Source organism: Propithecus coquereli, unplaced genomic scaffold (assembly GCF_000956105.1).
Source record: "Propithecus coquereli isolate 6110/MARCELLA unplaced genomic scaffold, Pcoq_1.0 Scaffold12, whole genome shotgun sequence".
NCBI classification, from domain to species: Eukaryota; Metazoa; Chordata; class Mammalia; order Primates; family Indriidae; genus Propithecus; species Propithecus coquereli.
The window spans coordinates 10,541,099-10,555,616 of record NW_012136080.1 but is presented as its reverse complement, the minus strand read 5'-3'; the positions used below and the strand labels follow the sequence as shown (position 1 = coordinate 10,555,616).

At 41.7% G+C, this 14,518-nt stretch overlaps 1 protein-coding gene across 1 annotated transcript in view; it reads right to left on the bottom strand.

Moving 5' to 3' along the window:
- Nucleotides 1-4,821: 4,821 nt before the first annotated feature.
- The window catches only part of SRPRB (signal recognition particle receptor, B subunit), a 13,304-nt gene continuing 3,607 nt past the window's right edge, over nucleotides 4,822-14,518 (bottom strand). The window contains exons 3-6 of the mRNA XM_012664470.1: nucleotides 13,282-13,364; nucleotides 10,144-10,280; nucleotides 8,955-9,009; nucleotides 4,822-5,967 (exon numbers count right to left, since the gene is read on the bottom strand). Of these exons, the coding sequence (XP_012519924.1) occupies nucleotides 5,754-5,967; nucleotides 8,955-9,009; nucleotides 10,144-10,280; nucleotides 13,282-13,364 (489 nt within the window). The 3' untranslated portion in view covers nucleotides 4,822-5,753. The remainder of the gene's footprint in view (nucleotides 5,968-8,954; nucleotides 9,010-10,143; nucleotides 10,281-13,281; nucleotides 13,365-14,518) is intronic.

The window sequence follows — 14,518 nt, the reverse complement described above, 5'->3', positions numbered from 1 at the left end:
CGGAGCGTTCAGAGCTGGTGTTTCCTTTCTTCGTCCATTGCTGCCCGTGTGTGTACACGTGGGACGGCACACCTGCAGTCAGGAGCTGCTGTGCACGAGTGTGTTCCTCAGACCAGCTCTGCTCTGCGGTAGGACACACATTCCCCCCAGTGTGTCTGAGCGAGCTGGGAGAGCATGTAGGTGCATGTGGGGCTCCTCCACTGCAAGGAAGGGCCAGTCCCCAGGCCGACTGATTGTCCTGGGCACCCGCACCAATCGGGGCACCCTTTGGATTTTTTATTTAAATGAACTATTTAGATATTCCAAAGCCTTGGGATCTCAATGTGCAAAACTCCTTGGACTCCAGACCCTTGTCTGGTTGACACTCCAGCTGGGTGTGGTTTTGAGGAAAGCCTTGCAGGGGAGGTTTAGATGGCTCCTTCAGGAGGTGGGAAGTCTCCGTAGCATCGAAAGCCAGCCTGCATCTTGCGGTGTGTGTCCACTTCTCCCCTCACTTCCCCCACCATCCCTTTAAAGCAGTTGGCTGTGGGGAGCAGCCGGTGGCAGCTCCATCTGTGTCACGGGCTCAGAAGGCATAGCGGCCATATTGACTTCACATTAAACTGTGTAAAATGTGGAAAAGACTCAGCATGTTGGTCGAACAATAAACTGTCCTAATTCTCAACACAAAGCTTCCTGTCTGATGTTTCTAAGTGGTGCAGTCATGTATTTCTGGGGGCACGGGGGTTCCAAAACAGAGTTCCTCAAGTTCATGTTCCACGAAGACCCTCCTCTCGTGTCTAGGTGGTGTAGCCACCACCCAGAGCCTTTGCTGCTTCCTCCTACTCACCTGGGCTCGCTGCCAACTCCAAAGGGGGGAAGGTGGGACACCGATTACATCCACACACGTTCCTGTAATCTCTGTTCTGCCTAAAGGCTGATGGAAAGGGAGCCTCCAGGCAGAACCGAGTCAGGGGTATGATATTCTCCATCATCCTCACTCTCTACTTGCCGCAGCTGCAGGGACTGGCTCTCTGGTCCTTCTGGTAATTTCCAGAAAGCTATTTAAGGCAAGAATGTAAGATGAAACATAATCACCTTTCGGCAACATCAGGCTGCCATGTACCACCCCCAGCCTCACCCATGCCAGTTAGGAACATCCCGCAGAGGCCCCTTCAGGTGTCAGTCATCTCTAGACTAAGAGATGCCCTGGAAGCCGGGATAGTTCTGGGACCAATCCGAAGAGGATACAAAGGCCAAGATGAGGTGCAGAATTGCCCTCGCCTGGGAATGCTGGGAACCTCACTCTTCTTCAAGTCCAACTTCACTAAGTGCCTTTTCCCCTTTAAGGTTCTAAAGGCTCCGGAACACCCTCCAATCTGCCACCTCAAGGAAGCCATCTCTGATTAGAAGAGACAGGAAATAGATGTTCCTGTCCGCTAAGCCTTGCTGTATCTGGCGGCCAATTGTAAAATGCGAGGTACAGGGTGTGAACAGGCAGAGGGCTGAGAGCACACGGGCCAGGGTTGAGGCCCGAGTAGAGCTGTTCCAAGTCATTCCCCAAGGTTGTGGTGTTCAGGACAACGTGACTTCACCCGCAAAGGCAGAGAGTGATCTCGGGACGGTGTTCACACTCAGCTGTCCAGCAGCCCCTGCCCTTGCCTAAGGAAGCACTGCTGGGATTCCCCAGAAATGAATGTGAAGATGACACACATCTTCACGTTGTGGTGAATGTCCCGCCTAAAGCGCACAACGTGGCATCCAGGGATGCTGCCCAGAGTTGTTTTCCTCATCAGTGTACAAAGGTGGAGGTCACTGTATGCTAAACTCTAATTAAAAAGAAAAAAGCATATTCCAGCTTTTTGAAACAAAATGATTCAATACTTGAAGCAATATTCAAGTCAACACGGCCAAGTGCCTCACATGTCAGGATCACAGAGGAACACTGGCACCCCAGGAGGCCCTAAGACAGAGGCCAAGGGGAGAAGGCACAGCCCTCTTGGGGCTGCATGGCCGCAGCTGACCGCCGGCCCACCCAGTGCTCGAGAGTGCAGCCTTGATGGGGCGCGCATTAAGGAGGCAGGAGGGCAGGGAGCCACACCGAAAAGGCACATTTCTTAACTTAAGAATTGGGCCATAATCCTCCAAAAGCAAGAGTTGTGCTTTGTTTAGTATTTCCAGGGCCTACTGCAGTGCTTGACATTTACTCAGTGAACGAATGCATACAAGGCTCTCCTAAGCAATAGAGTTTCGGGCTTTATGGTTGAAAGGAAGTGGGATTATTTTCCTGTGCAAATGAAGCCAGGTGTAGTTATCACCTTTCTTTACAATTGTGAAGGGATGAGATAGAGGAGGTAGGCATCCTTTTTAAAAAAAAAAAAAAAAGAAAACAGGGTCTCAGTCTATTGCCCAGGCTGGAGTTGCAGTGGTGTGATCATAGCTCACTGCAACCTTGAACTCCTGGGGTCGAGTGATCCTCCTGCCTCAGCCTCCCGAGTAGCTGGGACTACAGGAGTTCACCACCACACTCAGCTAATTTTTTTATTTTTAGAGATGGGCCTCACTATGTTGCCCAGGCTAATCTCAAACCCCTGTATTTAAACAATCCTCCCACCTGAGCCTCCCAAAGCACTGGGATTACAGGCGTGAACCACTGCACCCAACCCGAGGTAGGCATCTTAATTGCTACTAATGGCCTTCAGGTGAGGTTGGGCATGAATCAATTGAAGCTTTGACAATTCTGTCCTGAACTCTAAACTCGAAAAAAAGGAAAAAGCATAGTTTTCTGGCTGAAATTATCTAAGTCAACAGAACGTGGCCAAGTGCCTCACACAAGGATGGACCGCAGGGGAACACTGACACCCCATGAGGCAGTGAGGCAGAGACCATGGGAAGAAATGGCAGACCCCAGGGACGCCCCACCAACAGCAGCTGTTGTCTATTGGGAACTAGGACCCTCAGCAAACTGTCAGGTGCCTGGTAGAGGACAGGCTACCAAGGCCCGGGCTGGGAAGGAGAGCCAGAGTAAAAGTCAGTGCAGTCAGTGCCTAAACCCCTCTTGGTCTGCCTGTGTGCTCCATACCCAGTGGAAGATTCCAGTCCAGAAGGCGACATATTCACCAATGTAGTGCCCAGGGCCTACTCATCGCGGCTGCCCCTCCACAGCGGCATCTCACCGTAGCCGCACCCCTCCTTAGCAGGGACCAGGGCCATTTGATTGACGTATGCTATTCTGGGAGGTCTTGGTGCCCATATTTGTAGCTTAAAACCCCATATTCCCAAGGGAATACAAATGTCTCATCTATGACATACAGTCGTGCCTCATCGTCCATCCCCATGACCTGCTAGCCCTCTCTCCTCTTGCCCCCATCTCAAGAAGAAATGGGGATGCTTAGGTTGAATGCCTTCAGAGCCACAAGAGGACACCAGCTGAGTGGAGAGCACATCTGCTTTCCTATCAAAACCTTCCCAGCTCCCAAGGCTAGTCACCACAACCTCATCCTGGCCCAAACCCACAAGAATGGAATGCCTGCAGCACGGTTCCCAGGAGGGACTCTGTAACCTGCCTGCTCACTTCACCTTGTCAGGAAAGCTAAATAAGGTGTGTGGCCCAAAGACTGAAAAACAAAACATAGCAAAGGCACACACGACACTCCAGACCAGGTCATCTTAAGGATGTCCCAGGAGCCCTACAACTGGTAACAGACTAGTTAAGCATGCAGGTTCCTGAGACCACACAAGACCTAGCTGACCAGAATGTGCAAGAGTAGGGTCCTCAAATCAGCTTAACAAGCCTCACAGACGATTCTGATGACGCCCACTAACGTTTGAGAATCACCGTTCTAGACAGAACTTTCCTTTTTCAGACCATCATTAGGCCTTGAATGGAATTCAACTTGCTCCCTTTCTTCACTTTTTTTAGCATACTGCTTCCTCCAATAACCAATAACCTTATTAACCAGAAAAAAACAAAAACAAAAGAGGTTGGGAAAACATAAGCCTCTTAACAGAAGCATCGAGCCATGGATTTTTGTTCACGTGAGCTCCTGTGACTATGTGAACTTGTCACACTCATCACATCCCTTTCTGCCTTCTGGCTTGTTGTTCTTGTCTACTTCCTTCACTTACTGTTTGGCTAATACGGCAAAGGGCAAGGAGTCGTCCAGAAGACAGAACACAAGCAGCAATGCAGCTTTAAAAGAACTCTGACAGGATCTGGTCCGACTTTGCCCCTTCACGTCGCATTTACTTTGTGCACCAGCAGCAAGGCTGACGAGCTTCAGGGGCGGGAGCCTGGAGTACTTCACCAGGCATGACGAGGGACTGAGGCCATGTGTACCCTCAGAACCGGAGAGTGATCCACAGCCAAGGACGTGGGAGACAGCGGGCAGGGGCTGTACACAGGGACCACACTCGGACGTCATCTGTGCCTCCCTTTTATTCCTTGACTCTCCCTGACCCCTCAAGGCCAGGCGAGGTGCCCCTGCAGCAGGCTCCCAGCGCACTCTGGACCTCTGCTGTGGCTCTCCCTACACTCTTCTGTGATTAGCTTCTCATTCAGCCACGGCCACCCTTGTCTCCTTGTAAACTTTAGTTGGGCTTGTCCCTGACTGGGTAAGGTAGGGATAGAAGAGTGTTCCTGTGTACACTGCAATCTTTAAGCTCAGGAAACTCGGGGTTAGGCCTGAATCCTAACACACGCTCCCATTTGTACTCATTATTCCATTCTATTTAAGTGTCCTGAGCCAGACAGGTGGTTTTATTTACTAAGAAATGTATTAACATTTAGAAAAGCCATGGAAAAGCCAAATGTTTAAGAGGACAGCAAAGAATATCACTTTGAAAAGGCAGACTTTATTTTTTTTTTTTAGCATCAATGAATATGCACTTCAGAAATCTACAGAGAACTTTTTTCACTTTGGATTTGTCCCACAGCATCCCAGCAAGGGTGCAAAATTGGAGCTGTTCAAGCAGCACATAAGGATGGCCCAGGAACCCTCAGCCATCCAGAGAAGTGGAACAGCCTCTAAATCTCCATATGTTCCCCGGTGTAACCACAAGAACACACCAGACCCTTGGTATTTGGGGAGTTGGCATTTCTAGTTCTGTTATCTAGGAATGACTCCAGGGGTTCGTGACAAGCTTCTGAACCATAAGTGCTAAGACTGGAGTGTGGTCAAGTCACTGAGCTGATGAAGAACAGACTCATTGTCGGCGCAGGCCTGCTGTTTTATAGCTGTCTTCACGTGTGGGGAAACCGTACTGTAACTGTGCCTACAAATCGGGGAATTCACAAAGGACTAGACAATGTATTGCTCATGAACCTCAGGGGCAACAAGAAATCAACTGGCTTCATGAACAGGCACGTCTGTTTCCAGGGAAAAGGGCACAAAGCACAGAAGCAGAGGATAAGAACACTTTCCAGATGATAAGCATATTCTCCTGCTAATGTCTTCTCTGTGTGGAGTCAGTTTCTTATGTCACAAAGACCTTGGCCCTCCATCAAACATACACTAGACGTTAAACACACCTTAACGAAGGGAAGATACAAAGGTCAAATAAAAGTGACTTGTTTGAAAGGGAGCCATGCGGGAGAACTGAACTTAAAAAAAAAATTCAAGCTGGTTTCAACAGTAATTTGTTTCTACAACAAGGAAATGTTTCTAACCACATTTTGTACCTTTTCTCTATCAACTACAGACTACCATAGCCCTTTTCCCCAAACTGAATCAGTCACACACACACATCCGTGTCTCATGCTTTGGCGCTGCCCCTCAGGCGATTTTCGCCAGCCATTTCTCCAAGTCCTGGATGTCAGCAGAGCCAGCGTCCCCTCTTCCACCCTTGGCACTACACTCCAGGAACTCCACTTTGAGAGGCAACTGTGAGAATTCGAACTCTTTGCCTTTCTTTCCCAGCTGAACAGGGACAGTGCTGGAACTGTCCAGTGTGCTGGGGGCAGCAGAACGGGTAACTCGTAAGGTATTGCTGTGGGTCAAAAGGAAAACAGGTCAGGAAGCAGAATTTTTATACAGCAATTAAATCATATTAGTTCCTAAACATTTCAGTGCTCATTTAAAAAAATCATGAAATTGTCATTTATGCTATTTAGACTTGCTGAATAATCCTTTGCATTTATAGATCACTTTCTTGGACAGACAGGTGAGACAGGAGTTCAACCTTCATAGCTGGATGACAGCAGGTCAGCAGTGTTGGGGCATACCAACATTCATTCCTCCCAGGGCCCCCTTCTAAGATCTCCTGAATGATGCCATTTTAAAATATGCTTTAAAAATACATGCTGCAAGTGTTATCAAAATGTAAGTTTCTGAAAGTTAAGTGTGGGTAGATAGGGTATTTATTTTTATCTTGAGTTTATTTGTATATGGAGCTTACAAATCCACAAACTCCAGATTCTCATATCTATATGTGGGCACAATTTCTATTCTCTAAACCTCTTCAACCACTAAACCCTTCTCGATTTCAGTCACCTTACTGCCACCTGCTGGCCCTAATAAAGGGTGTATAAGCAACACTCATTTGCAGACTTTCCCTACCCCTCCTGCTACCCAGGAGAGGAATACATGCTGCCAATCTGCTTTCCTACAAAATAAAGCATTTCTTGATTCTGTAAGTTAGCTTAAAAATTAGTGAAGAAATCCAGACAAAACTAAACAATACCTTGCTTAGAAACACACACAGTAAAAGTATTTTAAAAAAACAATTAATACAAAATTCTGGACGTTACTTACCTCTTGAGGGATAAGCTTTTGGGGAGGAGTACACAGGGGCCTTCTAAGCATGGTGGTGGGTATATAGGTATTCATTTAATATTCTTTAAACTTAATGCATGTGTCATATATACTCTTTTATATGTGATATTTTACAATAAAAAAATTTTTAAGGAAAAAAATCAAAACATTACATGTATTCAGCTTTTGCCATAAGGCCATGGAAATATAGTAAACCTTGTTATTCAGAAGATTGAAATGCTTCAAAACCAGTAGGGCTTAATTCTCACAATTTCAAGATTAAAATAAAATTAGTCAGAATCCTAATTTTAACTGTTAACATTTATAACTTTTCAATATTTTGCTTCACTGCCTTATATTATAATAGAGCACTTCCTTCTGTCTTGTTTTCTCTGACTCTTTAGAGCAAAAAGCAAATGGCCTAAGGAAAATGTGTTTTAAATATGGGAAAATGGACTGTACTGTTAGAAAAAAACCCCAAAACCGATACATAAATAACACTATGATAGCTTTTGTTTCTTCAAAACAATTCCCAACAATTGCAAGAGAATTTTTAGAAAAACTAAATCATCTACTTGTTCCAATGTCCTTAGCCTAATGGCAAGCAGTATGTACACTCTCAAGGGAGTAAGCACCGAGAGTGTGGGCACAGAGAAACATGCAATTTCAGAAGCGACAGGAACCACTGAAAATGGCACAGTCAGGGCTGGCAACAGTGTTCCGTAAAGAGCCAGGAATTAAATATTTGGGGCTTTGTGGGCCACATTTGGTCTCTGTCACATATTTTTCTTTTCTTTTTTTTTTTTTACCTGTTCTTTAAAAATGTCAAACTACTCTTAGGTTGCAGGCTGTGGGCAGGAGTTTGTCAACCCCTGAAGCTGACTAGATTCTACTAGACTCTAAGCTCCAGAGTACAGGAACTCCCAGCACATTTCCTCCTATAGCTGCATCCTGCGTGCAGGGCTTGGCACATACTAGATGCACTATAGGTGCTTGTAAATGAATAAAGGAGTAAATAAATCATAGTGGGAAAAAAATGTTCTAAAAGTTGAATTTATATAGTTTTTCCTCATCAGAGCCTTTCCAAGTCCTTATACAAGTAATAAGAAAACATAACTTGCTTTACTATAATGTTGATCATTTCTTCGGCCTAAGCAAGCTTTTGGCTTGTTCTTATAAACTGACATAAAATAAAGACATGCTAGATTCCTTAAAATTCAAAAGCTTATAGCTCACTTCACAAATTTTTAAACACTCAAAGCAGGATCTCATATTGCCAAGTAGCTTGACAACAATATGAAAAACTACAAAACAGTACAACTTTTTATATTCTTCCTAAGTTTTTCTTTCTTATTCTATCAACAATAATTTCTAAAATGGTTTTAAATTATTTTAGTTTCTTTTTTTTAGTTTCTCAGTTTTTTTCCCCTGATTCCAGCTTTTACTTATTTATTCTTATTTTATTATTATTTTTTACATGTGCCTTTAAACACTGGATAACATGCATTACTGAGGGGTGAAAAAACACTTCCATTGACTGAAGTAAGAGTTCTCAACTTGGTGCATTAAAATTTTTTAGTTTCTAAAACCTTCACTTCAACTATAAATGAGTTACTAATAGTGGTAAAATAAATTGAGCTTATGGTTTCAATAAATCTTCTTTCCATACATTTTAAAATATCTATAAAAATCCCATTAATGCTTTTTATAATTCCATTACTTCTTTTGTAAATTATTTAACAAGTATATTTTACACTAATCTTCAGTCTATAACTCTGATAATCACATACAACCAAACAAAAGAAATATGAAGGCCGGGCGCGGTGGCTCACGCCTGTAATCCTAGCACTCCGGGAGGCTGAGGCAGGAGGATTGCTTGAGCTCAGGAGTTCGAGACCAGCCTGAGCAAGAGTGAGACCCTGTCTCTACTATAAATAGAAAGAAATTGGCCAAACAACTAAAAATAGAAAAAAAATTAGCTGGGCACAGTGGCGCGTGCCTGTAGTCCCAGCTACTTGGGAGGCTGAGGCAGGAGGATCGCTTGAGCCCAAGAGTCTGAGGTTGCTGTGAGCTAGGCTGACGCCACAGCACTCACTCTAGCCCGGGCAACAAAAGCGAGACTCTGTCTCAAAAAAAAAAAAAAAAAAGAAAAGAAATATGAATATGCTTCTTAAGGTCAAGTACTGAGACGTATAATTAACCAATGGCCTCATTCACACTTACAGTTCTTTCTCAAGCTGCTGTTGAATTAACTTTGCTGATTTTGCCATTGCAATATCTGTAAAAAAAATAAAAGCATTGTTGTAGTTTAAGTAAGGATGGGTCTTTTCCTAAGACTTCTTGCATAGAAGAAAATTCCTATTTAAACCAGTAAGTTTCTTTTCTCTTTTTTTTAAAATAAGGGCTTTTGTAACTAGTTCCTTCTCTATGAAAGTAAGCTTTATATCTGCACATATGGGTTTTCCCAAAATAATGCTTATAAACTATTATGCTGATGACCCTAAAATTGACTTTAGCTCTTTCTCTAAAGTTTTCCACAACTTACAGACTTTTCAATTCAATACATACATAAGTCCAGGCAGTTTAACAAAAAGAAAACCTACCAGTGCTGTGATTATAACAAGAGCCTTGACTCCAATAGATAATACTCTATCTGTCATTTAAAAGTTAACTTAGCATGTTTCCAACTGACACTAAGATGGTATGTTAAAGCATCAAGTGCACTATAGGTAAGAAATAAGACCTGGTTTGGCACAAAGCCCACACCAAATAAACATTAACTCCCCTCCTTGTCCTGAATCAGAGAAATAAAGAGGTTAGGTAATGCGTTCCTGATTAGGCATCATTAGGGTTACTATCTGATCACTTCTGGGCTCTTCATAGAATCAGAATTTTAGATTTGAAAGAGACCTGAAGAGATCAACTAGTTTATCTTATTTTACTGATAATGGAACTAAAGCCCAGTTTTATTTGGCATGACTAGAAAGTTTTCAATGGTTATCAGGTTAAAGGAAGGCAAGTTGTACAAACTCTCCTCCATAAAATTTATTGGATGGTAAACCTGTTTGAAAGGAGAGACTGCACCCTGTCCCTCTAAAATTATGTATCTGATATGACATATCGTCAACCTGACAACTTTGGTAAAGTAAAATAATTTATTAAAAAAACAAAACACTGTATCAAAGAAAAATTGATAACAATCACTCTGTTGTCATTCCTTAGTCCTCTGGTAAGAAGACTGGTGAAAAGGTAGAAGTAGAAATAAATTTTAAGATTTAAAATCTTTCAATTTATAGTTCATTACAGCAATTGTCTCTACCCTCAATAATGACAAATGTAGAGAACTGAACTAATTCTTAGTAGCAATCCCCCACAAAATCTTAGTTATTATTGCCAGAAAACATGATGGCACCTTGCTTATTGCAGGCTATTAAGAATGATGGTGTGTTCTTCAGACCCATACTGTCAATGAGGACTTGATACAGAAACTCAGCCACATCTTTCACCTCTCGTTGGAATGCTGCACTATCCACAACAAACACAACAGCCCTGGAGGAAGAAAAAGAAAAAGAAATATTGGCATGTGAACATGCAATAGTATAACATCATTTTGAAAAACTGTACCCTTAATTTCTTCAAATTTAATCCTGGTGACTAACACTCAACAGACACACATGCAGGCCTGTGTACATGTTATCACACAACACAAATCCTCATTTAACAAAGAACTATTGAGTGTTACTATGTAACAAAGACTAAAGCTGAAAAGACAATAAGAAATGATGCCTGTTCTCAAAGACCAAGAAATATCACATAGAGAACCATTATGATAAATGCCAAGCAGGACAGAACTATGCACACGGTGTAACAGGAACAAAGAGGAAGATCATTTAAATGAGAACAGGTCAAGGAAGACTTAAAGGAGGATAAAACAATTGAGCTAAATTTTATCTAGACAAAAAATTGGGGCAGACTGTCTGGAAAGTATAGGTTGAGTATCCCTAATCTGAAAATCCAAAATACTTCTGGTTCCAAGCATTTCAGATAAGGGATACTTGACCTGTAGTTCAAGGTACAAACAAGTGAAACACATGCCCTGGAGAAGTCAAGGTAAGCTGGTACACAGGGAGATGGGAAAACCAAGTCAGATAGTGAAGGGGCACGAGACACTGACCTGTGGAGTTTATGCTTTTCTGTCTTACGAAGAATATTGGTGCCTAAATGGAAGACAGAGAAATCTTAGGGCAACTGAACTAGAAGATGAGTGACCAGGTAGGGCCTGACCTAACGCAACAGTGAGAACCCTCATGTGACAGAAACAGAGATTTCAAGGCTAACGCACAGCAGCCCAGGGAAACTGCAGACAACAGGCCTTAGTGGAAAGGGGTTTGGATGCCCAGGAGGGAACAGGAGACATGCACTGACCAATCTGCAACTGGGGAGCTGGAACTGAACACCCTGCGCAAAGCCTAGAACTTAAAAGCAGTCTAATGGAGGTCAGAGATTGAAAAATAATTCCACAAGAAACAGAAACACCAGGCCTCCAGTGCCTCACACAGATACAGGATATGAATTTTACTCTCTCCAGGAATAAGATCCCCAAGCAGAAAGGTTTACATAAAAACTGGGCCTGACTCACTGAACCCCTGTGGCCCCAACAGAAGGAAATGGGAATCCTTTGTAGAACGAGGCTTTCATATCATAAAGTATTAAAGAACACCAACCACAATATCAACAACACATCCCCCTTGATAAAGGGTTCTAGATCAAAAATTATAAAGCATGCAAGAAAATAAATAATCATGAGGGAGAACAGCTAGCACCCCAAAGAGAGAATCAGCACCCCAAAACTAGAGATAATAAAGCAATCTATAAAATAAGTCTGTTCAAAATTATTTAGGAGAATAATTCTAGAAACGATAATAAAAATAGAATAGTATAAAAACAAACAGGCTGATTTGAAAAAATACATATTTTAGAAGAATATAGTATAGTGAGTGAAATGAATAATTCAAAGAAAAGTTAAGCAGAGATTAAGCTCAGCTGAAAGAATGTAGTAAACTAGAAAATAAATATAAGGAATCACATAATATGTAAGGGAGAAAGGCCTGGAAGATATGATAGAGAAGAGGCAAGTAGGGCAGAAATAATAAGGTTCAATAATGTTAATAATTGTTCTAGGAGGTAAGAAATGAGAATAAGGAAACAGCACTACCTGAAGAGATCATGGCGGGAATTTTCCAAAATTGAAGAGAATCTTTTGTCTGGAATACCATACTTGAATTCCAAGCATGACAAGGCTAAATGCACCACTCAACAGAAGAAAATCTACCCCTGGATAGGTAGAGAGTAAAACCAGGCAGACAGTGAAAAGACAAACGGATTGACTGATGACAGCATTCTCATCTGCAACAGCAGATGTCTGAAGTCAGGGGTAAGGCCTTACACGTGACGAGGGAATCAACCAGCACCCAGGACTCCATACTCAGCTGCAACAATCACTCAAAAATGAGAGCCAAAAAAAGATAGTTTCAAACAAACAAAAAAATGAAAAACCTTACTACTCCTCACCTTCTCTGGAAATCAGAGTAATTATACTGCAAATTACAAAATATTTAGAATTGACAACAGAAAAAAACATTTTTTAATTGGAAATAAACACCCAATTATGGCAAAATTTATCAGTTCTATATTTTTCTCAACTGTTCAAGGAATAAAATCACATTCTCATTGTGACAAATTGCTCATCACCACTATCTTGTGGGCAAGGAAGCAATAACAAAATCTCAGTGTAGACATCTTCAACAAAAAGGAAAGAATCAACTACCTTCATTCCATCAAAACTAAGATGCTATCAAAAGACCATTATTTCAGGGACCATTAAGAAAGAGAAAATACTGCCAATTAAAATATGACATCATTAACTGTAAGATGTATTCCGAATCTAGAGATATTAAAATGTGTCTTCAAATCACTGAAACATGGCACACTGATTTTCTTCTTCAGTTCTTCAATGTTAGAGAGACCAAAAAGAAGAAAGCAACTGAAACTGCAATGTAAGAATTTTAGGGAAGAACTTAAGAGTCAATAATACCTGGGCAGATACTAAAAGAAATATGAGAATACTGTTCTGTATTTCTTGAAACATCAATTTTAGGTAATTTAAGAATAGACATATATAATGTTGGAGTTTAATAACTTCTAGGATCCATCCCAGCTTTAAAATTCTTTTTTCAGATTTTAAGTTGTACATGTTATTAAATTCATCCTCAGAGTAAATGCAAAATTTAGTAACGATGCTAAAAAGAATTAACATTTTCTAAACACCATGAAACACTTTTTAAGCATCGTCTCATATAATCCTCATAACCCAAATGAGGGAAGGCTTGAGATCTAGAATTGGCTGAACTCAAAGTCCACATTCTTTCTACTCCAGGACACCATGCTGCCTCCCAAATACCACCAGAACAAATATACAGACTGGCCTCTGGACAGTGTGGCCTCAATCTACATACTTCAGACAAGCCCATTTCACTTCCTTCTTACTTACCTGGCTGAAGACTTAAACCGCTCTAAGAACTGAAGCCTCAAGCTCTCATGGCCGGGGAGGTCAATCAAGTTCAGGCTATTGCCCTGAGGATAGCAGCAAAAACATTAATGTTTCAGTCCAGTTCCATGTTCACAATATAAACCTTTAGTATCAGACTTCAGGAACCAGACTGGCACCTAATTAATTAATTTATCAAACAAATGTTTACTATAATTAATAAATCAAACTAATGTTCATGGAGCACTTTCTACTCATAAAACATCAGTCAAAGCTCTGGGCATATAACAGCAAACACATGATTCCTTATCTAACACAGTTTATGAGAAAGATGAACACAGTGTAAAATTACATATAAAAATATAAAATTGCAACTTTGATAAATGTTCTGAGAGCACATGAGAAACCTGACTCTGGGGGAGTCAGAGAAGTGTGGTCTATCTGAGGCTTGGGAGATATACTAGTACAAATGTAGTAAAAGCAAAAACACGTGAATAACAGTAACAAATATCCACAAACTAATAATATAAGAGCTATAATTTATCATAGAGCATGTTACTATTATTGGGATTCCCAATCTTTATAATAAAACACACTTTTATCATTCCCGCCCTTAATTTAATTTTTAAATATTTGTCTACCAGATACACTGTTCCAACTCTGTCAATATTTTGTGCCGATTCTCTTTTTTTAAGAGATGGGGTCTCACTATGTTGCCCAGACTGGTCTCAAACTCCTGGCCTCAAGCAATACTCCCACCTCAGCCTCCTGAGTCACTGGGATTACAGGTGCAACCGAACCTGGCTTTTGTGCCAATTCTTGAGCCCCTACTGAGCAAACCTATTATGTACCCTATTAAGTCCTATTCAACAGTACAAGCCTTCATCCTTGACTTCATGTTTAATGTAGATGTGGTTGTGCCCCTACTGAGCAAGCCCATTATGCACCCTAGTAAGTCCTATTCACCATTCCAGGCCTTCATCCTTGACTTCATGTTCAGTGTAGATGTGGCTGTGCTTAATGATAAGACTCTCAGATGTGGCCTGGTACTTTTATCAGACCCGTCAATCATTTCTCAGATGTTCTGCCTTATCCATAGCCAACCATAACCACAGTCCAAAAGAAGGAAATCAGCATCACATATAGATTTGACACAATTCCACCTGGATTCATTATGACCTTTCAGATAGCCTTGAAAAGACAAATGGATTGACTGATGACAGCATTCTCATCTGCAACA